General features: G+C 47.9%; 1 protein-coding gene across 5 annotated transcripts; it reads left to right on the top strand.

Annotated features, from left to right (window-relative positions):
- Positions 1–6867: 6867 nt before the first annotated feature.
- Positions 6868–24474, top strand: LOC123354420 (angiotensin II receptor associated protein). Of its 5 annotated transcripts, none has more exons than XM_044996495.1 (6): positions 6868–6992; positions 13244–13278; positions 18714–18819; positions 21074–21384; positions 21486–21515; positions 23528–24474. In XM_044996495.1, coding segments are annotated over exons 1-5 (480 nt in total). In that variant the 5' UTR covers positions 6868–6965; the 3' UTR covers positions 21487–21515; positions 23528–24474. The 5 variants fall into 5 exon arrangements, with proteins under 5 accessions (XP_044852430.1, XP_044852429.1, XP_044852426.1 ...); XM_044996494.1 differs by lacking the exon at positions 6868–6992 and adding an exon at positions 7743–7800; XM_044996491.1 differs by lacking the exon at positions 6868–6992 and adding an exon at positions 8634–8746.
- The last annotated feature ends 204 nt before the right edge of the window (positions 24475–24678 follow it).

The raw sequence follows: 24678 nt of genomic DNA on the forward strand, positions 1-24678 counted from the left end.
GTTACAAATCACTGCGCCGTTAGGCTTTCCAAGGGACCTCAACCTAGCTTTTGTTTTCATAGCTGCAATTAACGGCGGGTACAAAGAGCAGCATTTAGACAACCAAAATTCCCTGGCTGGCAGGATTAGTTAGCTGTAAAGGATACATTAATCCATTAATGCCTGCAAAAATGGCGGCTGCTGTTCTAAATCAAGGGATACTGCTAGATCTATCACTCGGGTGTGGGGACAGGGGGAACAAAGAATCCACTGCAAAAAGTTAAAAGCTTTCCAAAGCAAGACATGATGTTCAGGGCTTGACTATAATAGCTCTATGTAGAGGTGAGCTTCAGACCGCATGTGCCCTGCTCAGCTAAATTAGCATGAGATGGGAATGCAATCTCCGGATTTCTGCCCCAGCTCGAAAATGGCCTTCTGGATTCCAGAGCAACTGATGGAAAAGCTGTCAAGTCACTAACACCCCAAGCTGTTGAATTTGAGCCCAGCGTCCCAGACCCCCTGGCTCAGGCTGCAAGACCTGACTTACTGCTAAGGTGCCGCCAAGCTTTTCGGAGCTAGCCCGTGCAATGGCTTCGGGAACGGGACAGCACTGGCAGAGAAAGAGGAGGGATGCTAATGCTGGTTGCGTCTATGGACTCTCCATTTCTCTTCCAGGGTCTCCCAGCCCCACTGCAGCAATCAATGGCCATGCTGCCTTTGCGGCATTAACCCCAGAAAACTCAGAGGTAGGAAAATCAAAGAAATCCCAATTCTGCACGTCACCCTCAAAGGTTAAGCTCTTGCAGATGAAGCATTCATGCAGGGCCAGCTTCTCCACTGCTGCAGGCGGTATAGGACCTGATCCAGTGGGATCTGGAAGGTCTCCCACTGACCTCAATGGGCTTTGGACTGTCCCCAAACCAAGCATAGCAGGACTTCCTGGAGCAATTTCAAAAGCACCCTTCCTGAAGGAGTGCACATGCAGTGAAGGTGGGTGAGAGAGCCTCCCCGAAAATTCTGCTCTGGAGAAATGACGCATGTGGGTTGGAGCTGCTGCTCCAAAGTGAGCGTCATTAGGAATGAAAGAGAGAGGCCAACCTGCTGATTTGCCATAATCATCTCAGCAGCTGCCTGCTCTGCAAATATCGCTGCGCCTCGGGGACGTTCCTGTCCACAAGTGACAGTTGCCAAAATGATGAGTTAAAGGGAGATGGGAGGCTCTCTCCAAGCCCCAGGAAGGCACAAATTAAACCATTTGGGAATCTCTCTCTGCTCTGTAATGGGCTGAACTAATTTTCGCATCGGGGTGGCTTTTACTGCTCATCAATCTGGTCAGTCCACAGTGTAGGCAACTGCTTCAGGTTCAAGCCATTGAAGCACTGAGCATTTGAAGCACATGCTATTCAGGGTCTGTGTGTCATAAAGCATGGTGTAAATGCTGCCATTTGTACACGGCTTCCATGAGAAAGAATCAAGGCTGTTGGTTTCCTGGCTGCGCCTTGCATGAGCACATGTCACTAGTCCCTAAAAGCAGCCTCCATCAGGCATTCTCACCTACTTTGGTACGCTCAACCTCAGGGAAGTATCCTATGAGTGATCTCTCAAGGCTTTTGATTAAGGCTTCATACGATGCAATCAGGGAGACTTGCTCAAATCCTGCATCTGCTCTTTGGTTTCATACTGCGCGCCCTGGGATCAAGAGGTGAGTGTTTGAAGTTTAAATGTCTTACCAAGGGTTCTGCAGAAATGGAAATCCCACTCCTTTAATACAACACAATTCAGGGCCTGATCCAAGACCATGGAAGTCAGTTGGGGGTCTTTCACGTTGCCTTTGGCTCAGACCCTGAGCAAATAGAGAGAAATGCAAGACTGACAGCCCTGGAGAGTGAGGGTCTCTCCATCACCCCAGAACAGGTACAGACAGCATGGGCACCAGTGCCAGCTTCCCCCATTGCCCTGCTAATGTGCTTCAACCTTGCCCTTGAAAGATCAGACTCTAGAGGGGAGAAAGCTCAGTCGCCTTAGCTTCCCTATTATACTGCCAAGAAGGGAGCCAAGTGAGTGATAAATACCCATCCAGTAGCAATTGGACTGTTACCACCAGCATATTTGGCATAGGCTGCCAAGGAGCCTGCTGATTGTCACAGCTCAGCTGAGCTATTCTGAACCAGGGGGGAGCTAGCTGTTAAGAGCTCCATATCCCATTAACGAGCTTGTGTGCCGTTGGATTCTCCCTGGAGACGCTTCCATAACTTCCTGCTTATCTCTTCCACTCAGTTTGTGTTGCTTTAGTTATCATGCCCAGGGAATGCAACACAGGCAGCCAGAGAGAGTGCAACAAAGTTAGACAGCGAGGCAATTTACAAGGTACAAGCAAAACAAAGCAGAGAAAAAATAGCCCAGATAGGCATGGGAGACGTGCAAATGCACAATGCAAATAATGGCTCTAGTTGTTTTCAGATCCAGGGGATCATTAAGACATTTCGGAGTCACTTGAGTCCAGGGCACACCGTGATAACTAGGGATGAATGAACTACGCCATACACTGAAGAACAAAGGGAAGGAAAAGGCTTGAGTGTATAAGAAGAAAGGAATGTCATGCACTAAATGGCAATTGTATCAATCCAAGTTATGACACTCATCACCCATAATAATACATGATGTCTTGCTCTGGACTGAGTGAAGGTGTTGAAGGGTGGCAGGAGACCTGCACGGGGCTGCATCTAAATCGTGCTTTTGCGTACACTCCTCATGGAGAACAGATTGCAACACGAGCATGGAATTGGCTTTAGAATGACAGCGTCCTTTTCTCCAGCGGTGGGGTTTCCCAGGCACTGGCTGGCTACTCCGCGATAAGGAAGAGGAGCGCCCCCTGCAATGCGCCACAACGTAGTAAACCAGCAACAAAGCCCACTAAGTTATCTTCCTCTCCCATTTGTCCCATCTTCTCCATCCCATCTCTACACTAGGGATGAAGTTCCCAAATCCTCAAAAGTGCCTAATTCCCATTGGGACTTAGGGGTCAAAATACCTTTGGGGATTTGGGCCAAAGGCCTGGCCCTAGTGAAATCAATGAAGGTTTTGACGTTGATTTCAGTAGAGACTGGACTTCAGTGTGAAAATTTTCCACGGTTGCTACCACTAGTTCAGCTTGAGGGGTGGCTGGTGGAAAGGCTGGTGTATTATTATTATTATTTAACGCGTATATTGCAGGAACACCTAGAGGCTAACCAGAACCAGGTCAAGGTCCTAGGCTCTGTATAATCACATAGTAATGACAGTCCCTTGGCAGACAAGTCATTTGCTGCCATCCATGTTTTAGCCACTGTGTTGTATAGACCTGTCCTGAACAGGGATCAGATGTCACAGGGTTAGTGCTTAAAATGCCATCAGTCGCCTGGATTCCTGTCTGCATTAGCACCCCACCCCCTCACCATTGCTACCTCTGGTGGAGCTGCTCCAGGGAGACACTCTATGGAAATAATCCTAGTGCTGATGCAGCCCTGGATTATAAACTCTGCAGGGCAGAGCCCATTTGGGTTTTGTACAGGGCCAAGCGCAATCTCTTTGGGGCAGGCAATGTCTTTTCATTAGATATTTGTTCATCTCCAAGAACAGTAGCCCTGAGCCCTCATTTGGGTCTCCAAGTGCTACAGGAATACCGATAATAATTGCAGCTCCGTAACAGATAAATAAAACAAAAGGTAATAAATTTGCTATGAGGATTGTCTGAATGAAGCCGTTAATTACACCCTTGTAAGACTCCGTGGTTGGTATTAGGGACCAGTCCAGCAAACCTTACTCAGGCAGATAGTCCTGCCTCACCTGAGAGATCCCGTTGAATCATGTGCCCAACCTGGGCTACAGCCCTGCAAGGCCAAAGGCTGTAGCACAGTCCAGGAACCCCATAAAAACACAATATTTTACTGTGTTTACCAGATGACCAACTTGTGTTGGGAATGTGTCATCCACCACCGTTCTGTACCATGGTCCTGCAATCCTATGTGGCCAAGATTTTCAAGAGTGGCTATTTGTTGTGACTGGCTCCATTTTCACGAGTCCAACTTGAAACACCCTGATTTTCAGAAGGGTTTTGAAAATATCGGCCACAGATTTTTGTAGTGTAGACAGGGCGTCTGCGTGAAACAGGGAAATGAGAGCTTACAGAGAAGTGGATCCTAGCTGAAAAGGAATATGGAAATAGTGAGTCATGCTTCGGTCTCTTACACAATTGAAGTGGTGCAATCTGGGAGAATTCGGGAGTCTTTTTTGGTTCGTTATTGCAGTTGCTCTGACCTGTAGGTACAGCCAAGCTTTTTCTGGTGCTGGAAGTGGTGCAAAAGCCTGGGTTTACTAACACACAGCCTGCCTTGTATGTTTCCGAAGAGAACTAAATAGTAATAGCTACAATGTTTGGCATCTACATCGACCTGGTGAGCCTCCACCTTCTTTGTTGGATCTGTTATTTCTAATCTGCACAATTCTCGGAGTGGTTTTTACTAGATTAGCAGTTTATAAATAATAGTTCCAACCTGGGCATTTAAGCAGCACTTTCTACTCAGACATACCAAACTCAGCAGGCAATGGGACTGGAGACACGATGAAGGGCCGGTCACATGAGCAGGATACAACTCTAAACTGCCCCCACCACAGATTTTCCAACACCAAACTGCCTGCCCACCAACGGATAGCAATGTGGTGTTGCAAACTTCCAGATAGCGATCGGCACCTCTTTCTCTACTGTCGGAGCAACTCTCATCTTGGTATCTGTAGGGCTGGGGTGAGCTCAGCACACAGCTCCAGGAATGTGGCCTTCTGCTTCTGAAAGGTCTGCAGCCACTTCTCGTGGTCTCAGATGTGTATCACAATCCAGCCTCACCACTTGGTGCTCATTGTATGGACCCAAAACTGCCGCTCCGTGTGCCGTCGCTCAGTGAATGCCTGCAAGAGGTGGTCAGCTTCATCCTCCATCTGTGTCTTCCACTCATCTTCAGTATCCCTGCTGAATGTCTGGCTGCTATGGTAGCCCTTGTCCTGTCCTTGAAATGGACAAGAGAGCTGCATTGATCGGTGCGGATTCCAGGTTTCTGCTAGTGAGACGGAGAAACAGCGGGAAAGAGGAGATTATAAAACGAGACAGATCTCTGGAAATTTGGCCCCAGACTTGCACAATTCCGTGGGAGGAGTGATGCTATCCCATAATACACGGCGCCAGCCCCATAATATGCTGCAAACATTTCCACAAGTTAGCGCACCAGACAGCAGCATGGGGGACACTGGGATCTTACCACAGGGCCACGTCTTTTGCCGATACTGCCTGTTTCTGTGAGGACGTGCTCTACCGGCAAAGGCAGCCCAATGTGAATGCACTCTGCCAAAATAGCAATGTCCGTACCACTTCTGCTACTAAAACTTTCTAGTGTAGACAAGGCTTCTCCCTACATACGTGAACTCCTGACCAATGAAATGCAGTAAATCTTAAACAGGCCCATGCAGACCCACTGTCCCCTGCATGAACACACCATCTGTGTTTTCCATTTATGTGTTGATCAGACACTCCGGTGATGATCTATGCCACTTTGCCACATATTCTGACTCGGTCTCCTTCTCCCAACCTTCTGGAGATATTTTGCAGTCAGTTCCAAGAGCTACAGGTTGGGCAGCCCTATGGTTTCGCATTGCATTGCATAGAGTTAATCCCATCACCTGAGTCTCTTCCTACTTGCCTCTCCACATACATAGAGGGACTGATCCAAAGCGCAAGTGACGTCAGTGGGTATCTTTTGTCGTGAAAGCCAGTGGCCTTTGGATCAGGGTCATATAGCAGGAGCTTGTACTTTCTCATGGGGTAGGAATTCCTTGTAGGGTCAACTCCTCTTCTGGGAACTTGCTTTTCAGAGGATTTGAATCCTATTCAGGGGACTCGCTTTCCTTCTTTTTCAGCCAGCAAGATTAGTGATATCAGGTGGCTCCGTTTACAGTTGTACAGTCTTGGGTTAGTGATACCGCTGCTCTATATTGCTATTTACCTTAATAAACCAACCGGCTGAGCCAATGTATGCAAACCCTCAGCTTGTAGTGAGATTCATTTGGGGTGCAGCTGGAGCAGCTGGGACTTTTTAAAGTAGCGAGAGAGCAAGACTCAATGTCCCTGAGTCCTAAAGCAGGCTAGCCACTGAGGAGAAGAGGTATTTCTCTAGGTGAGGAGAAGGATTTTATTACCCTTTCGGCTGGGGCCTCAGGCAGCAATGGAGGGATGTGCAGTGACATTTGAAAGGCCCTGGTCCTTTAGGAATATACACACCAAGAGCTTCCGAAAGGGTCTGGCCTCGGGCAGGATGGGTTTTTTTTGCCCGTTCGCTTTTAAACAATAGCGTTTGCCCCTGCAAAAATCTTTCACCGTCCCGTTTGACGTGCAAGCCAAGAGGGACGGGGGCAGCCATGCGAAGGAAGGGGTGGTGCACAGAACGCCCTGTCAGGGGGATGTGGGTGCTACCTGCCTGGTCCCAAAGGTCACCTTGGAATATTGACCAGCAGCCGATGTGCACGGGGCCGGTGGCCAGCCGGGCGGTGGCATCCTCCCTTACCACAGTCCCTGGCGCACCTGGCCCCCCCCAGCCCCCTGCCCAGCCTCAGCACTGCCTGTGTCCAGCCCCGGCCCCACTCACTATCCACCTGGGGTCATCGCCCCACATTCCCTGCTCCCCCCGGCCGGGGTCCCTCTGCTCTCGGGGAGGGGGGTTCATTCTCCCTCTTGGCGGGGGTGGGGTGACCGATCTGGGCGGGGCGGGGGCTCTGTGCACCCCCCCGCAGGGAGCCCCCCCTGGGCCGGCTGGGCGGGGCGCGGGGACCCCCCCGGGGCTGAGCCAGCCCACCAGCGCCCGGCCCCGCCCCGCCGGCCCACGTGAGGCGCTGCCCGCTCGGTCACGGGGGCGGGGTGGGGCCGCGGAAAGTTTGGAAGCGGCCGGGGCAGGCGCCCCGCCAGCATGGAGGTGCCCGCGGTGAACCTCAAGGTACCGGGGCGGGGGGACACGGGCTGCGGCTCAGCGCCGCGTGGGGGGGGGCGCCGGATCCCCCGGGAGGCTGCGAAGGTTGAGCCCCGCCCCTCCCCCCCGCTCCCAGGCGTGTGGCAGGGGGTCTCCGTGCAGCGCCGAGCACCCGGTTAGCGTAACCCCCGCTCCTGAGCCCACGCGAACAACGGGGGAGACAGCGGGTCTGTCCCAGGGGAACGGGGGGGGGGTCTGCAGTGCAGGGGTATCGCCGCACAGTCCTGAGCCCAACCCCCTCCTCCCCCCGCATGCTGTCCACACACAAACCAGCCTGACTCCGGGCCCCAAGCACTCAGGACCCCCCGTTCCTAAGGCCGCTGCTAGGGAGGAGCCTGGGTCGCCCTGTAACTTGGGTCCAAACACTTGCCATTTTGTTAACGTAGACCCAGCTCAAGCTGCAGACCCAAGCCAGCGGGTCTGTATTGCACAGTAGGGCTGCGAGACCCCTGCGGCCAGCAGTTGTTAAGCCCATGTTTCCAGGCCAGTGTGGATGCTCAAACCCTGGCTTGGAAATACCAAACCCACAAGCCCAGGTCCCACAGACCTGGGTTTACAGTGCAGTGTAGACATGCCCCCAGGGACTACCCTCTAACCCCAATACGTCAGACAGGAGGGTGGCTTTTATTCTGACAGTCTCCCTGTAAAGGTCCCATGACTCTTGACCAAGCATTTACCCAAGCAAGGGTCAAAATCCCCCCTCTGCTGTAGGCTGCACTGGATACAGATGCCCCTGGCTGTGCACTCCAGGGAGAGCTGCATTCGCACAGTGCAGGTGACTTGTCACTCTCTCGCTGACATTGGATGTTGGTTTGATCAAAGATAGTGACTCATTCTCCCCTCAGAGGAGCAAATTTTTCTGTGGCTCAGGAGGGAGCTGCGCTCTTGGGGGATGGGTGCTGGAGGCTGGCTTTCTCGCTCGGTCTGTTTTTGTCTTCAAACCTTTGCAAGAATCTCCCCTGGCTACAACTGGTGGTGCTAATATGGCCTGTGCCCACCAGAAGCTAGGAGGCCAGGCGGGGTGCTGAGGTGAGAAACTGGGCTAGGACTCTGTCCTAACAGAGTTGGCGTGTGCCAATTGGCTTTGGAGAGAGTGCAAAGACGTTCCTTAAACTCTGTTATGTTCCTGTCATGTATTTGTGCCACCCAGGACAGGGTCTTGTTGTGCCAAACATCAGAAAATATGCACGTTTCCTACAAGGAAGAAGGGAGTATTTATAACTAAGTTTCCTCCTTGCAACATTAACCCAGTTAGTTATTAACTCTGTCATGCATTTCTGATGTACCCAAAGCTCCCTTTAACTACAGGGCAAGTTCTGGGGGCAAGAAGACTGCAGCAGCGACAGTTGGTTAATTAACCATGTTTTTTAGCTGCCGACACTTGATCTCGGATAAAATTCTGCACAAGTTTTCAGAGTCAGAATGGGCTTGGCGGCTGTTGGGCCGAGCATTTTAGGAAGTGATCCAAATATCCTGGCAGTTTCTGTATAGCTGAAAACGGCTATGTTTTTTTGTTTTGGTTTCATGTGTAGGCTGTAGGGCATAGTTTCTAATCTGCAGGGTTTGAAACCTTTACTGGATAGCTAGTGGCCAGAGACAGATGCCGATGAGTGGCCTCTCCCAATATGGATCAGAGTCAACACCTGGGTGAGAAGCCCGTCCTCCTTGGAGAAATCCCAGCTGCTGGGAAAAGGGAGGAAGCTAGAATTCCTCTGCGGGGGGTGAGTCCTTGGACTCTGCTCAGGGACTCTTTCAACTGGTGTCTGATGAAACTGAGGCCTTCTGCACATTTTCACTTCTGTAAGAGAGCAGAGCCTTTCTCCTCAGAGCTCCCTGGCTGTTAGGGGGTGTCGAAGACTAGTTTATCATTCCCTATCCTCCATTTTGGGGGGGGGGGAAATCTTGTTCTGCATAAATATCTTCAGACCCTTCCTCAGCGGCTTATAGCTTTGCCCAAGCTGTAGCAGGAATGAAATGGATATGGATCTTGTCATTTTTGTTGCTGTCTGCAGGGTTATGAATAGCTGTGAAAATAGCCAGAGTCTCCTTAATTTTACTGGGCTGAAGCTTGAGGAAGTTAGGAGGACCAGCATTGGAGCTGTCAGTCTGCAGCCTTGGGAAAACACCACTGGTTAAGTTTGCATCCAAAAGGCTGGGTTCACAACCATAAAGTCTAGGCACTTTTATGTGGCATGTTAAAACAAAAGTTTAGATTTTACTGATTCGTGGCTTCCCACTTCCCTCTGCAAGGAAAGCTTTTTTCACTGGCTAGAGGCAAGTAGGAAATGGTGTTTTCAAGCGCTGATCATGTGGCTTGCACATTCTGGTGTTTTTAGAACACTGAATTCTGGCTGACTTTTACTATGGATAATCAGGGCTATTGTGAGAATTTCTGGGGCCCGGGAACACTTGAAAGATCTTGCTCTAGTCCATGTTTTTAAAATCTTAACTTTATTGTCCAAGCACCACAAACACAAAGCATAAGAGTGAGCAACAAAGACATCTAATTAAGATAGTAAACAAAACGTGCACTAAATATCTGTTGTACAATGGACGTGGGGGGGAAGCTGTTTTGAATTAAATTTCTCTCTTTAAAGTTTAGCTCTGCCTGGCCCCCTGGGGAAGCAAGGGCCCATGGAATTATCTTGGTGGCTTTTTTATCTTAAATGACTTCATAGATGCAGGAGCTAGAGGTGTGGGGGGTGCTGCAGCACCCCCTGGCTTGAAGTGGTTTTCATTATATACAGGGTTTACAGTTTGGTTCAGCATCTCCAGTATACAAATTGTTCCAGCATCCCTAAGTGACTTGTGAAAACAAGCAGAAAGACAGCAATACAAATGGATATCTGTTCATCTTCAGAGTATGTGCTGCAGGGGCTTTTCCCTGGTGGTGCTCTTCTAGTGTGTCCCATCAAGGCTCTGGTGGGAGGATGACCAGAGTTCCCTGTATCTATTCACCCTTGTTGTCTCTGTTGAACCTGCCTGCTGTGTTGTGGATCCTTATTGTATTACAGTAGCGCCTAAAGGTCTTATTGTGGCAGGAGCTGAAGAAATATATAACGAGAGAAATCCCTGCCCCAAAGAGCTTACCATCTAAATAGACAAAACAGACCCAGGGTGGAACGAAGGAAAGATTATCCCCACTTCAAATGTTGGGACCTGATTGAGTGACTTGCCCAAGGTCTCACACAAGCAATCGGTGGCAGAGCGAAGGATTGACTCCCAGATCTCCTGAGTTTCCAGTTAGTCTTTAACCGAGCGACCATCCTTCCATTCAGCCTGGAAGCCTTTAAAAGGGAAGTATGGGTACAAGGGCTCATCCAAAAACCTTTCCACCTTTAATGTCTCTGTCACTTCTAGACTGAGGCTTCATAATGGAGTTTGTTTCCTTAGAAGAAGAAATTTCACCCATCCGGGATTAAATCCTTGAGCAAAAAGAAGGGAATTAATCCTTCCCACATACCCCTGTAAGAGCTGGCCTGCAAAGTGGTTTGTGTAATCTGGCATAGGCAAAGATACCATTAGAAGTGTATTCCTGGCACCATACTGATTTAAGATGCCGCTCTGAACTGGACTGAGACCACAACTAACCTCACAGCTGTCAGAGAAGGATATTTTGTCACTACCAGGCAAGCCTAGGAACGAGGAAGGAAAAGGCCCCATATCGCCTTGCCAATCCCCTAAAACAGTCAGTCCTGGCATAGCAAGGTTCTGACCCTCCCTCCCTCATCTGTGTGGCTAAGCATGCCTCCTCATTTAATAACTGCAATATTGGACCAGACAGCTTTGTGGGGGGGAAAGCTACCAAATTATGTTAAATGGTGAGGCTTTAGGGGGTCTAGTGAGTATGTAACATGCAATTAAATTTTACATAATTAAGAACTTCTCTGATATTGTGATAGTCTCTTGAGTAAACACTATTTACATTTCTCCTTTTTATACAGGCACATCCTGTATTTTACTGATTAGCAGCTTCCGTTTGGTCTCCAGGGTGAAATGGGGGAGAAGCAGCATTTTGTAGCCTTTCATGAACCACTGAAATAAAAATCAACATTAAAAACCTGTTTAAATGGCTTTTGATTTTGTGACAAAATCCAGCCTACCCAGTGTTAATGCTTAGTCCCAGCTATGCCAAGGTATTGCATCTATACAGGAGCAATATTGCATCTTAAGCCGTACGCGCTGTGCTATCTAGGCAGAACGGGGTAAGTTAAGGATGAGGGGCCACTCTTCATTTTGAATTCCCTGGTTTTTGCTTGTTTGTATTGCAGCTTTATTGGTTATTCACATTTTAAAAAGCAACAGTCTTTGTGTTAAGCTAGAGAGTGGAGGAAAGGTCTTATGACCGAGGCTCTGTGCTGAGATCCAGGAGAGACCAATAGCGTCTCAGAGCTGTCAGTTTGTCCTGTGTTTGCACAGCCCCCTAGCACCATGGAGTCCTGATCCCTGACTGGGGCTCTTAGGTGCTACAGTAATACAGATAAATAATGACCCTGGATTCAGTTCCCAGCTCTGCCACAGCCTATCTCTGTGACCATGGGCAAGTCACTTCACCTCTCTGTACTTCCATTTGTAAGGTGGTAATGCTACGACTTCCTTTTTCCCGTCCTGTCTCTTAGATTGTTCTCTGAGGAAAGGATGGTCCTTTATTGCGTTGGATCCTTGAGGCCGCTACGTGCGCCTGTGAACAAAGCATGACACTTTAGTGCATGCGCTACATATTAGATGGCTCAGTAAATGCAATGAGATAGGAACAGTTCTGCGCCCAATCCCTACAATATCTAGACATGCCAAAACCGTTCCTAAATGTGAGTGCAATGCATGTGGACTGTAAGGGCTGGATAGAGACCCACTGACACCCGTCGAGAAGTCCCAGTGATTTCAATAGGACGTTTGCTTTGCATAAGTTAAGGTATTGCTACGGGGCCTTAAATGATGACGCGTGTTGGGGTTGATGTAATTTTCATGAAGCACCTGTCTCATACGATCTCTTTAGCGACTGAAAACTTTGCCAGGAGATCTGGAACCAAGCGTTGCAGTCAATGTGAGCTAACTGAGAGCATCTTTGATTTTTTTTCCCCCTGTGGTTCCACATCAAGGCTCGTCATGTTTTAGAGAGAGTCCCACCCACACCTTGTACCAGTGGAGCATACGTCCTGTGTTTCTCTGCAGGCCAGAGGTGTCTTAGGGAGCGGTAACAGAGCACAAATTGTTTGGACTCAGCAGGTTCAGTGTGTCGTTTTTCATGCTGTTCATTCAGAAAGAGCAAAGCTCACAACAGTTGGTGGAAGTTCACAGAGGAGGCCCAGGGCACCTTTCCCAGCTGTAAATCAAATTAAACACAACCGGAGAGAAAATGTCCTCCAATGCATGGAGAATAAGAGTGTCTCCTTGGTTACAGAAAATCTCAAACCACCTGGAAGAGAATGCTTGTGCGGCTCAAGTTTGCTTTGTTGTGAGCCTCTAGCGTCTGCCATTTGCCTAATTAAACACAATGGTCAGAGCCCTTCCTGTAAATATTTGTATTGTGACAGTGCCTGGAATGTCATTGCCATGCAAGGAGCTGGGATCTGATTGTTCTCCTCCCATTGACTTCAGTGAGAGTGGAGGGAATTCAGCACCTTGCAGGATTGGCCCTGGATTTTTTTTAGCAGGCATCTGGGAGGCTGAATGTCACCGTTTCCGTCTTCAGACCTGGCGAGGTGGCGCTGGGGCTGAGCGCTGTCTCTGCACAGAATGGCAGGAGGGGAAGGGAGAAAGCGTATTAAACCCTCTGTGCCAGCAGGCAGGGACGTCTGCTGAGGGCTGGTACAAAATGGCCTTGCAATGGGAGCCGGGGCCCCAGGGCTGGGACACCTATCCGGTGGCGTTTTAAATGCGCTAATCAAGTGGAGATCAGATTGCCAGGCTTTCTAGTCAAACTGTTTTCTGGTTCCAGAATCAATAACCCATTTAAAAATCCTAACCGGGCCCTGAATAACCTGCTCAAAGAGGCAAGAACAGGAACAAATTGTGGCCAGATCGAAAGAAGCCCAGCAGCAGAGGCCAAGGGAAATGGCAGTGTCCATTGTGCCTCTGCAAACCAGCTCTTTGAACTGGTCTGTTTCTATGGCCTGGCTGGCGCTCTTTGCTTTCCTTGCCCTTTGAAGCACCGTTTCCCTCCAGTTCTCCCCCGTTTCTCAGACTTTCTGACCTGTCTTCTCTCTGCTCTCCTGCAGGCAATCGTTCTGGTGCACTGGCTGCTCACGACATGGTGAGTCATTGGCACGCTGCTCGGACCTGGTGAGAAGAGGGGGGTCTTGAGAACCGAGAGTCAGCTTGCGATGGGTTGGGTCACAGAAACTCCCTCAAGATGTGCTGGGATCCCACTGAGAACAAACCCTTCTGCCAGAAAAGGCTTCCCTCCACTCTGCACCAGTCTGCTCCAGCACTGACCAAGAGGTTGGGCCAGACCCCCACTACACTTCACGGAAATTAAGATTCACTTAGCCCAGGGGTTTCTCAGTTAACTGGGACTTTCCCAGCACCCAGTATTCAGTCTTTCTGGGAGCCTAAACCCCGAATACATCCGTTTTACTCTTATAAACTCATACATTGTCCGCCCAATATAACACTGATAGACGTGCCCAGCTGTTTGCTCCCCTAGGTATTAATTACTTACTCTGGGTTAATTACTAAACAGACGTGATTGTATTAAGTACAACAAGTAGGATTTAAGTGGTTCCAAGTAATAACAGACAGAACAAAGTAAATCACCAAGTAAAATAAAGCAAAACACGCAAGTCTAAGCCTAATACATTTCAGAAACTGATTACAGATGAAATCTCACCCTCTGAGATGTTCCAATAGGCTTCTTTCACAGACTGGACTCCTTCCTAGTCTGGGCCCAATCCTTTTCAGACCAACGTTGTAGGTTATGGCCTGGGTCCAGCAATCACTCACATCCCCATAGCTACTGTCCTTTATTCCAGTTTCTTTCAGGCATCTCTTTGGGGTGGAGAGCCCATCTCTTGAGCCAGTTAAAGACAAAATGGAGAGGCTTCCAGGGCCTTTTATATTCTCTCTCTCTTGTGGGCAGAAACCCCTTTATTCTTCTGTGCAAAATCACAGCAACGAGATGGAGTTTGTAGCCACCTGGGCAAGTCACATGTCCATGAATGAGCCAACTTTTTGCAGGCTGACGCCATTGTTTACATGTTAGTTTGAACGTTCCCAGGAAAGCTCAGACGTGGATTGACGTCTCCCAAAGTCCATTGTCAGTTAAGTTTCTTGATTGGGCACTTACTGAGAATAGTTCTTTCTCAAGAAGCTGACCAAATGCTTCACCGAGGCTACTTAGAATTAAAACACATTGAGATACAAGTACATAGCCAATATTCATAACTTCAGATACAAAAATGATACACACATACAGACAGCATAATCATAACCAGCAAATTACAACCTTTCTATAGACACCTTACTTGACTGCCTTTGTACAAGATTTGGTGCAGCTATAAGACCTTGGTTGCAACAATGATCTATACGGTCACAGCTCATGTCATTAACATCACACTGCTGTTTTGGTGTTGGGGGAGCAGGCTCCGTACAGCATTGTTCTCTGCCTGGCTATAATATAAGCACAGCACAGTGGTGTTGGTATGACCCTGGCGTGGCTTCTCTCTTAAATCATGCCCCTGCCCCATGAGCTTTTTCACAAGCGAAGCTGGGTCCTGTTTGGGTGGCAGCATAAGGCAAAAGCCAATGAAATGTGTCTCCAAATTACTCACTGATAACTCTTCTCTCTGTGTTGGTCCTGGGTAGTGGTCCTGGGTAGTGCTCCAGCGTGGTGCTGGGGGTACCTTGATGCTGGGCGTTCTGTCTTTCAGATGCAAGGTAAAAGTGACAAACCACATGGAACTTGGCGCTTGGCTGGTGTAAATCGGTGTTGCTCTGTCGGCTTCAAGAGAATGACCTGGGAACCAGGCCCAGGGCTTCCTGTCTTTCTCCTGCCTACTTACATGGCCTTGCAGTGTTATATTGCCACCTACTGAGCAGTTCCTTGTGGCGGGCTCCCTCTGCTCTGCTCTCCCTTTTAGAGCCACCCACAGCCTTCCTTGTAAGTCCTGCCGCCCTCCTCTTGGAGCTGCGTTAATGACCTCCAACCGTTCCACCAGCAGAGTCCCATCGCCACAATCCATCAGGTCACACTTAGCTCTGGCTCTTCTGCCGTCCACACACAGCTCGTCCCTCGCCACCTCCGGCTCTTCGCAGACTCGTCTCTCATTGCTGTCATTCCCTGGAGTTTGTGGCTTCCTTCTCTTGCCAGCATCTCCCCTGCACTGAGGAAGAAGGCTCCTGCCTCAAGAAAGCTCCTCCTGATTGGCTGGAGGAGAGGGGAGTCCTGACCCATCCTACGCTACAGGGCTCCTGATCCCGAGCCCTTAAACCCCAAGACACTGTTCCTTTTCCTCCCATCAAACTCCTAATTCCCTGGGATCGGTTCCTCTCTTCTATTACCAGGGCTTTTCCTGAGCCTTTGCTCATTCCAGCTTCTTGGAACAGGGTCTTCTGGCCCCCTCTACTCTGAAAGGGCCAGTATACCCCATTATAGGCCCTCATCACTGTGGTATCTGAATACCTGTCAGTCTTTATAACCCCCCTGTGAGGTAGGGCAGTGCTCTTAGCCCTCATTTCACAGGTGGGGAACTGAGGCACCAAGAGGCTAATGACTTGCCCAAGGTCACACACAGAGAGTCCGCGGCAGAGCAGGGATTTGAACCCAGGTCTCCTAGGCTGGTCCCTCACCGTGGAATCATTCTTTCTTGACCACCTAGGGCCATTTAAAAATCTTTTGTCATGGTTAGCACAAGCAAGATTAACTCGGGTGTCCTGCCCAAATTCCCGTGCACGTGTATTAATGCATCTCTGAGGCATTCTTTGTCATAGTATCTGGATATGACTTATATCAGTATGAAGTAGCAGAAGATTGCTCGGGATGGCTGAACAGAACTGCCTGCCAGTCTGCCGCCTTTTAGATTTAAGATGCTACTCAGGAAGAATCAAACCAAGATAGCTGGGGCCAGTTCCACAGCCACTGTCTTAGGAAGAAGCTTGCTGGAAAAAGCTGAGTTTTGCAGTGCATCCTGCATTATATCCTGTCTATGACCCCTGTAGCTTTAATTGACTATAATAGCCTTCACTTCTTGTTCTAAACTGCCTTCATGCTGTTGTGGGCTGCTAAACAGCTGTCATTTCCCCATGGAGGTGGCTGCATTTCAGTGACGGGTGAAGATCACACTTTGGAATCCTTCAGCATTAAGGTGCATAATGAACGTAAGAAGTTGTCAATTATTTGATTTACACTGCAGCAGTGCTTAAAGTGACAGAGAGTTTCTGTTGTGCCCATTGTATTAAATTTAAGAATGGCTTATGTATAGGCTTGGCAGAATTTAATTTTTATCTTTTGATCATTTCAATGGGCAATGTCGATTTTTTTTTTAAGCATTTTTTTGTTAGATTTTATCAGTTTAAATGCCAGTTGTGGGAAATTACGGGGGATATCAGACAATGAAGGGAGTCCGGTAATAATTATTCAGTGACGGTAGATGTTGCGATTCATAAAGCTTTATCACTGTTAAAACACAGGCTGTCAACATCGCAATATTGACAAAATATACAAAGTCGATGTCCTTAAATCAAACTCGAGTAAGTTCTCAAGCAGCATTTTTCTTACTTTACCTAGCTGTACGTTTTGATCATCATCGATGGAAATATTTTTTGTCGGGGTGTGTGTGTTTGCATGCGTGTGTAGTGAAATTGATGTTTATAAACATTTACTAATACAAATCGAACCTTTTCAAGCCTATTTATGTATCCATGTGGGCCAGAGAGCGTATGCAATTCCAGGGGGAGGGTTACCAGCATTGCTCCAGGAACCAAAAGCAGCAGGGAGCGATTATGGTGAATCACTTAGTTTGTAAGTACGGCTTGTGTACGCTGGGTCAAACTGGATTTTTCGGAGACCGACAGACCAAGAAAGGACTTCTGGCATAAAAAGGCTGAGTTTAAACTGTCTTGGGGCCTTCCTTCTGATCCAGCAAATGGACAGAACCTTCTGTCCATGGTGGGACCCCCAACCCTTGTGGAAGGGCTGGAAAGACATTGGCCTCCTCTAGGGGGCCATTAGACTCCTGGGTGACTCCTGGTATGTTTAGCTTGTGTGTTTATTGTTTCCATTATGTTTTCTCTATGATGCTTTTACCCTAAGAATAAATGTGCTTGTTTGAAAGAGCTGTGTGATAACTTGTAAGTGCTGGCACCACCCTGTTCATAGCCCTTGGGAAGGAAGCAGTGCATAGAGGCTTGCTGTTAAGCAATCTGGCTTGCTGAGGATATGACAGTGTAAGGCAGGGAGCTGGGCAGCCTTAAAATTCCCTAGTCAGAAGGGAATGGGACAAGGCTCTCTGTCCAGAGACAGGTGATGGCTGGTGACCTGACCGGGCAGTCCTGGAGTAGACCATAGAGGTGGGGATACAGGTGCAGTTACCCTGAAACTGACGGTACCAAACAAGGTCCAGGCTCCACTGCGGTAGGTACAGTACCCACACCTTGCAAGAGCTGGTCTCTGCCCCATGCGGCTTGCAGTCTCAACTGACTTCATCCTGAATCAAAGCATTAGCCTAACTGTTGTCTGTAGCTTTTATTTTTGTGTAGGCTTGGCAGCGTTAGATTTTTATCCGTAAACATCAATAAACATTGATTTCACCATACACACGCACATTAAGGAACAAATATTTCTATTGAAAATATAAATTTACACATAGGCAAAGTACGAAAAAGACTGCTTGAGAACTTTAGAGTTTGATTGAAGGCTAAAATGTTGATGTATGATATTGACAATTTGTGTTTTAACAGTTTACTGCTTAACTTTTTGAATCTCAACTTCTGTCATTAAATAATTAGTCTGACTCCCGCCATAATGTCCTGTGACTGTGGAAATTTAAATGGATAAAACTAAAAAAAAGCTTAAAATAAACATGGATATTAGCTGTTGAAATTATTTAAAAAATTAATTCTGCCAAGCGTGCTTATGTGATTAGATTTTTTAGATGTAAATAAATCTCCATAACAGGGTGAAGGTAAATATATATCTGCAATGTAGGCCAGCTGGAAACAGTGTTCTGAACAAACATCAAGAGACCCTAAAGAAAAAAATCCTAACCCTTTGTTTGTAGGGGATTTGACTGTGCGAATTGCATGCGCATGCTGTAGGAAATGCTTGAGCTTAATTGGCCTCATAGCTGATGTTGGGATGATAGTTATAACTCTGGGAAAGGTTAACTGAGACTGGAGGGCAGTCATCGGCTTCTTCCGGTTGTTGCTGCAGAGACCCTATAGTAGCAAATGGAGAGATCTTGTAGTAGTAATTCTTGGCTCTTACCCGTGATTGATCCAGAAAGCCGATAATTCCTATATATGCAGAGTTCTAGGGATGGGGAAGTAATCTCTTCATATTGCTGGAATCAGTTATGAGTCTTACCTGCAGGGGAAAACCCGGCATATTGCGGGAACAGATCTAGCATTCCGTATCGAAATCTTGCAGCACACAGATCTAAGGACGGGGGTTGAATTCCAGTGGTTAAGATCACACTACTCATGCCGGACATGTTCTGAGTGGGTTTTTTTTGTGTGTGCCTTGTTTGCCAGGGGATGCTTGCTGTTTCCGGACTCCTACACATGGGGAAACTTCACCGTCCTGGCAGTGGGGGTTTGGGCAATTGCTCAGCGGGATTCCATCGATGCAATAATCATGGTAAGTCTGGGGGCAGGCACCTTCCCGAACGGGCTCTGTAAGAGGGTGTTGTGGGGAAGACGTCACTGCTTTTTAAGGAGAGAGGAGCAAAAATTGCGGAGAGTCTATTCCGCTTTTCAGCGGTGCTCGGAATTGAAAAGGGCACTTCCAACTCTCAAGCGGCCGGATTGTCAGAATAGCTCAGCTCTTGTTTAGGCACCTAACTGAAGGCTAAATGTGCTCAGCACCCATTGTTCCTACTGGGATCCGCTGGAGGCTGAGCACTCATGGCCTTTACTGGATGAACTCCTTAACCTTGCATCGACAAGAAAGAGGCCGCCGCCACCAGCACCGCTTTAAAACAAACCACAGTGTTCAGCTTGTTTGTAGAAATAAATTGGACGGCCTCTTTGAAAGGGACCCGTTCGAATTAAAAAAACAGTCTCTCAGCTTCTTGCCTACTGCTGGTAGAAGTAAGACCTAAGATGACTGTAACTAAAATATATTGGAGAGACTATTTTCTCCTTTTTAAGTCTTGTGTATTTGACAGCATTTTGTCTGGTCAGTTTCAGTGATTTCCCTTCATATGCAGTTTGTCCTGTTGTTCCCTCCCATTTGTGTAGGCCTTTCAGATGATAAGGGAAAGAAATACGTTTTTTTTTTTTAATAGGAAATTTGATTGTGAAGCCACAAAAATTGGCAGGGGGATTTAGGCAGGTGTAGGACAGGGAAAGTACTGTTAACTTTTTGAATTAACTAGGCCCTAATCCTGCAAAAACTTACACACATACTTACCTTTAGGCATTGTGAGTGATCTTATTGAAGTCTATGGGATGAATTACAGCAGTAGAGTTAAGTATGTGTATAAGTCTGGTGTCCACAGTTCATGAAGGACTAATAAATTGCAGAGGGTTCAAAGCAGAGCCAGGAGAATGCGCAAAGGATTCAAAAACCTGCCTCATGGCGATAGACTCAAGGAACTGTTTAACAAGAGAAAATTAAGAGATGACTTGATAAGTTTATAAGTAGCTACATGGGGAATACATATTTGATAATGGGCTCTTTCGTCTAGCTGACAAAGATCTAACAAGATCCTGTGGCTGGAAGCTGAAGCTAGACAGATTTAGACTGGAAATAAGGCGTACATTGTAACAGGGAGGGGAATTAACCATTGGAACATTTTCCCAATTCTCCATTAGAGGCCTTTTTAAAATCAAGACTGGATGTTTGTCTAAAAGATAGAATCTAGTTCAAACAAGAATTATTCCGGGTGAGTTCTATGACCTGTGTTGTATCAGAGGTCAGACTAGATGATCTGGCCTTAGAATCTACGATTTGTCTTTACAGAGTGTCTGCAAAGAGCCAGTAGCTGGTTAACGTAATATATTAAACAACAAATGTTTGTATTTTATGAACACAGAATATTGAATCTGAAAATTAAAAGACTGTAATGTACTCTCTATGCGTGGGCTTGGATACCACAGTGAGGGGTGGCAGTATAAAAGCACTAGGATAGAGCATTAATGCTCCATGTTTACTCTCAGCATTTCACTCAGCTTGGACAATGCAGAGAAGCGACTGAGTTTCACTTTGTCTCTCGTGTGCTAGCACAAAGCTACGGTTAGGGCCACAGCCACTTTAGCGGAATATTGAAATCCTCACATATGGTATTCTTTTAAATCCGATACCAGCTGAATCCCTGATTGGAACTGCTAAGTGCTACTGCAGTACAAATATGAAATTTTGTGTCTGCCTTAGACATGTCAAATCTCGTTTCATACCAACGCTAGGTTTTTGGACCTAGCCTGACTTGGCAAAGGGTCCCACCGAAGACTCTGATCTGCCCCCCCCCCCCCGAGCTCAAAGTGCTGCATGTACTTTAAAAATAAATCTCTCTCACCCTGGAGAATACAAATGAGAAGGCAAAAAGGTCTGAGACAGGTGAGGAGGAAGAATTGTAAATATGAGACCAAGAGACGTGGTATTAGGAAAATCCATCTTTTACAGGGAAAAGTGGAAGGTGTTAAGAAATGAGCGGGAAGGGGGTGAGACTCCTGTCAAGGGGGTGTGAATTCCATATGCTAGAGGCCACCGTGGTTACAATTTCGTGCTGGCCTGGAGGAAAGGCAAAGTAAAGCCGGTGGCATGTGAGTGCAGATCTTCAAGGATGGAGACGCATTACCTCCCGAGACTCTGATTTCCATTGGTTTGGGCTGTTTGGCTCTTGGTGGTGAATCAAATTTCCAGTCAATGTCTTTGTGTTTCTGATTTCCAGTTCCTGATTGGCCTGTTGATCACGATCCTCCTGGACATCATTAACATCAGCCTCTTCTATCCCCGGGATAGGTCTCTAAGTGACCTGCAGCGCTTCAGTTCGGGCATGGCCATCTTCAGCCTCCTCCTCAAACCCCTGTCATGCCTCTTTGTCTATCAGATGTACCGGGAGCGTGGGGGAGAGTACATCGTCAACCTAGGTAGGAGGCCACACATCCAGTTCCTGTTGTCGGTCTGGGCTTATCCTGCCTTCTGGATCCTTCATGCCGGCTCTCGGTCTGGGATACGCACAGCTGGATTCTGCCTGTCCTAGTGGGTCTCTCTCTTGCCCAGTCTGTGTTCTCACCTTCTTGTGCCCCCAGTTTGTCGCCTGCTTTGTGGGTTTTTTATGTTCTCCCTCTTTTCCCTTGCAGAGCTGGAGTCCTCGCCCGACAGCTGTGACGGTGTTGGCTCCAGTGCTATCCCCCTTGTCCGACGTAACTGAGCTGCCTGGCTGCTCTTCCTTCTCCCTTAGCTGTGTGTGTCCCATGGCCGGGCGGAAGCCTTTGTGTGTGTCTTCCTCACCGACCAGTTCTGTTCCCGCTGGCTGTGACTGGGGCAGGAGGAGAGGGGAGAAATGAAGGCCTGTTGAGAGAACGGGGGCAAGGTGTGGGGGGTTGGATGCTTTACATATGAGGTCGCATTGCCTAGACAACTGAGCATGGATATGAAAGTCTGGCTTCTCATCCCAGCCTTGTTGTGACACCTTGGGGCAAATCGTTTTAATCTGTGCCTCGGTTTCCCCTTCTGAAACATGGGGCTAATATCTACCTCACGGGGGGAGGGGAGGAATGTTGTGAGGAATAGGTGATGTCTCCAATGTCCTGGATAGGTGAAACATGTCTCTAGTTGACAGTTCCTCAGTGACTCTCGCCTTGTACCGAAAGGCTGCAGTGAAGCCAGTTTGGACTAGCGCAGGAAACTAGTGCTACAGGTTTTATTGAGTTCGGTCTAGTGACGGAGCTGCATAAGCCTAGAGACAAGATCCACGTGCAGGACTCACTCTTGGGCTGGAAGGGACAGCACCTAACACCTAGAGAGGTGAAGGGAACACCTTCACCAAACACCTTTACCAAACACCCCTTTCTGTTAGCTTTTCCCAGCGGCACCTTCATGCCACCAGGTCTGTTCCACTGCAGTGCAACTATCCCACGTTGTTCCCCTTATGTATTTTCCTGGTCACTACTTAATCAGTTTTGTTCTATGCGGAATAGCCGTCTGTTGCTTGGCAGCTCCCCCAGCCCCCTGCCTGCTTTCAGCAGGGGCTGTCACATGAGTCAGTGACTAGCATTGATTTAAATAATTTTCTAGCTCATGACAGTTGATCAGCCTAGATAGACAAAAAACTTCTCTCTCTCTCGTCGCCATGAGGCTGCATCAAGGCTCTGTAAGATGCTTAACACTGCCAACCATGTTTGTACCATAATCGGGGCACAGTTGTATTTTAAGACTGTGCCCGAGTGTGATATACTTTGCTTTGTGACTGGGTCCTCAGAGATACGAGGCTGGGCTTATTAGGAAGAGAGACTGATGGGTGAATCATGCATTCAGCTCTTCGCTCATTTCCACCAGCTAGACATGGTGCCTCCTGGATTCATTTATTGCAGCATGGGTTCAGTCTCCCCTGGCTCCCACAGGAAACTGTTCAAACAGGCCGAAACAAACTGTATTTCAGCAGCATTTCTACTGTGAGTAATTGTGGGTCCGGCTATTCGACTCAGCCTCGTGGCTGCAAAAGCAGTACCTCAGTGAAAGAAAAGCAGCCCTGGCTTGTTGTTCTGAGTGAGGATCTAGAACTCATCACCTCCACCTATTAAAATTATTTTGCCTTGGACTAGCCCTTCTCCAGCTAGCTGTGTGCATGCTCCTGGTACCATACTTCTTCCAGGAACTGTCTCGCTGCATAAGTGTTAGGTCTCTTCTTCATGATAAATCTAGTTGGACTGGAGGACCCACTTACAGCATGATTGTACTACACCATTATTAAAACATCTGACACGCAGTCACGCAGGACTTTGGGGCATCAGTGTTTATTATTCAGAGCTAATGGCAACAGTGGTGTCTAGAATTAGCCATACTGCAGCAGCACGCTGGTCCGTCCCTTCTGATATCCTGCACCTGGCCATTGCCCAGTTCTGCTTCAGAAAAACTCTGTAATGCAACTGGCAAATGGTGCATTGCTAAGCAAGGAGGTGGGTGAGGGAGTCCTTCCTGCCCCCAGTGCTAATTGTCCTCAGAAGGAAGAGTGCTTTTACTTGAATGAGCGTAATTACAAGTAGCATGCATCACAAAATTCCTTAGGTGCAAGGAAAGCAAGGGTGCAATTAATATGATGCAGTGCTGGACTGCACATTCATTTTATGTGACTTCCTGAGCTGGCATTGTCTGAAAGCTTCATCTCTTCCTCCCCATGCAGGTTTCCTCAGCGTGGGCCGGGATCGCAGCTCATACCAGTCGATTGATCAGCACGATGCGCCTTGCCCGTACCCTGATCTGGACAGCAAGCCAGCCCCACATCCCTTCTGAGGCTCCCCCCCCACTTTGCCAGAAACAGAGAGCAGGATCTCACTGATGTCCCCCACCCAGCAACAAATTAAAAACTACTCCTCACTATTTTCCCCCCCTATTGGAGTAGGCTCTAAAATGAGCAAGCAGCAGAGGATCTAATTTTACTCTCCTCCCTTTGAACATCCATCCCTCCCTGAAGGTGTGTAGGTGGATTGGGTCCTGCAGTCAGTTCAGAATGTCCCAGAGAAGTCAGTTTAAGAACCATAGGTCTGTCTAACCTACCATGCCCTGCCCCACAATGTCACTATTGTCTGAGTAATTGGAAGAACCTTCCCTGTGGTCTCCCAGATCCTATGCTCTGCAGCTTCTGCATCACCGATACACCTCGCTACCCAAGATGTTCATGAAGAAGCTGGTTTAAAAGGCTCTTTGAAATGTCCATCTGATTGGGCAGCAGTCTACTGAGTCAGTGGGGGTGACCTTGGTCATATGGATAAATCTCACAAGTGATGGCCACTGGAGTTCACAGACACTCTCCTGGTTCAGTAAGGTGTGGTGGATGCGCATAAAGTTGTGTTCATGCGAGTAACTGCCCAGGCTAGCTGAGAGTAATTGCACACAGCTGGGCTGAGAGAAGGTGGGTCTGCAGGGCCAATGAGTTCTTATTCTCCCTCTGCCTAGTCTTGGGTTTTCATTTGTTGTTTGTATGCAGGTGCCAAGTCCACAAGGACACTGTGTGATGACTGTTATTTGTGCGTTGTAAATATGTGCCTTAAAACACACTCTTTGCCTTCACTTGGCATCTAAATAGAACTAATTTTTTTCTAAAATAAAATGAGCACCTTAGCGCTGACAAAATTCTGTGTTAAAAATTACACCACTCGCCCCACTGCCTCATCCGTAATGTGGGGAAATTCCTGATGAGTTAGAATTAAGCCCAGTGGCATGGGAGAGTGGTAAAAGAAGAAACAGCCTTTTATTTCCACTCGGTTACTGATTCGAGTCCAGCACAGGACCTTGTGGGGGAGTTTGTATTGTAGTTAATCAGGGTGGAGTGGA

The sequence above is a fragment of the Mauremys mutica genome, chromosome 21 (genome assembly GCF_020497125.1).
Source record: "Mauremys mutica isolate MM-2020 ecotype Southern chromosome 21, ASM2049712v1, whole genome shotgun sequence".
In the NCBI taxonomy this organism is placed as follows: domain Eukaryota; kingdom Metazoa; phylum Chordata; order Testudines; family Geoemydidae; genus Mauremys; species Mauremys mutica.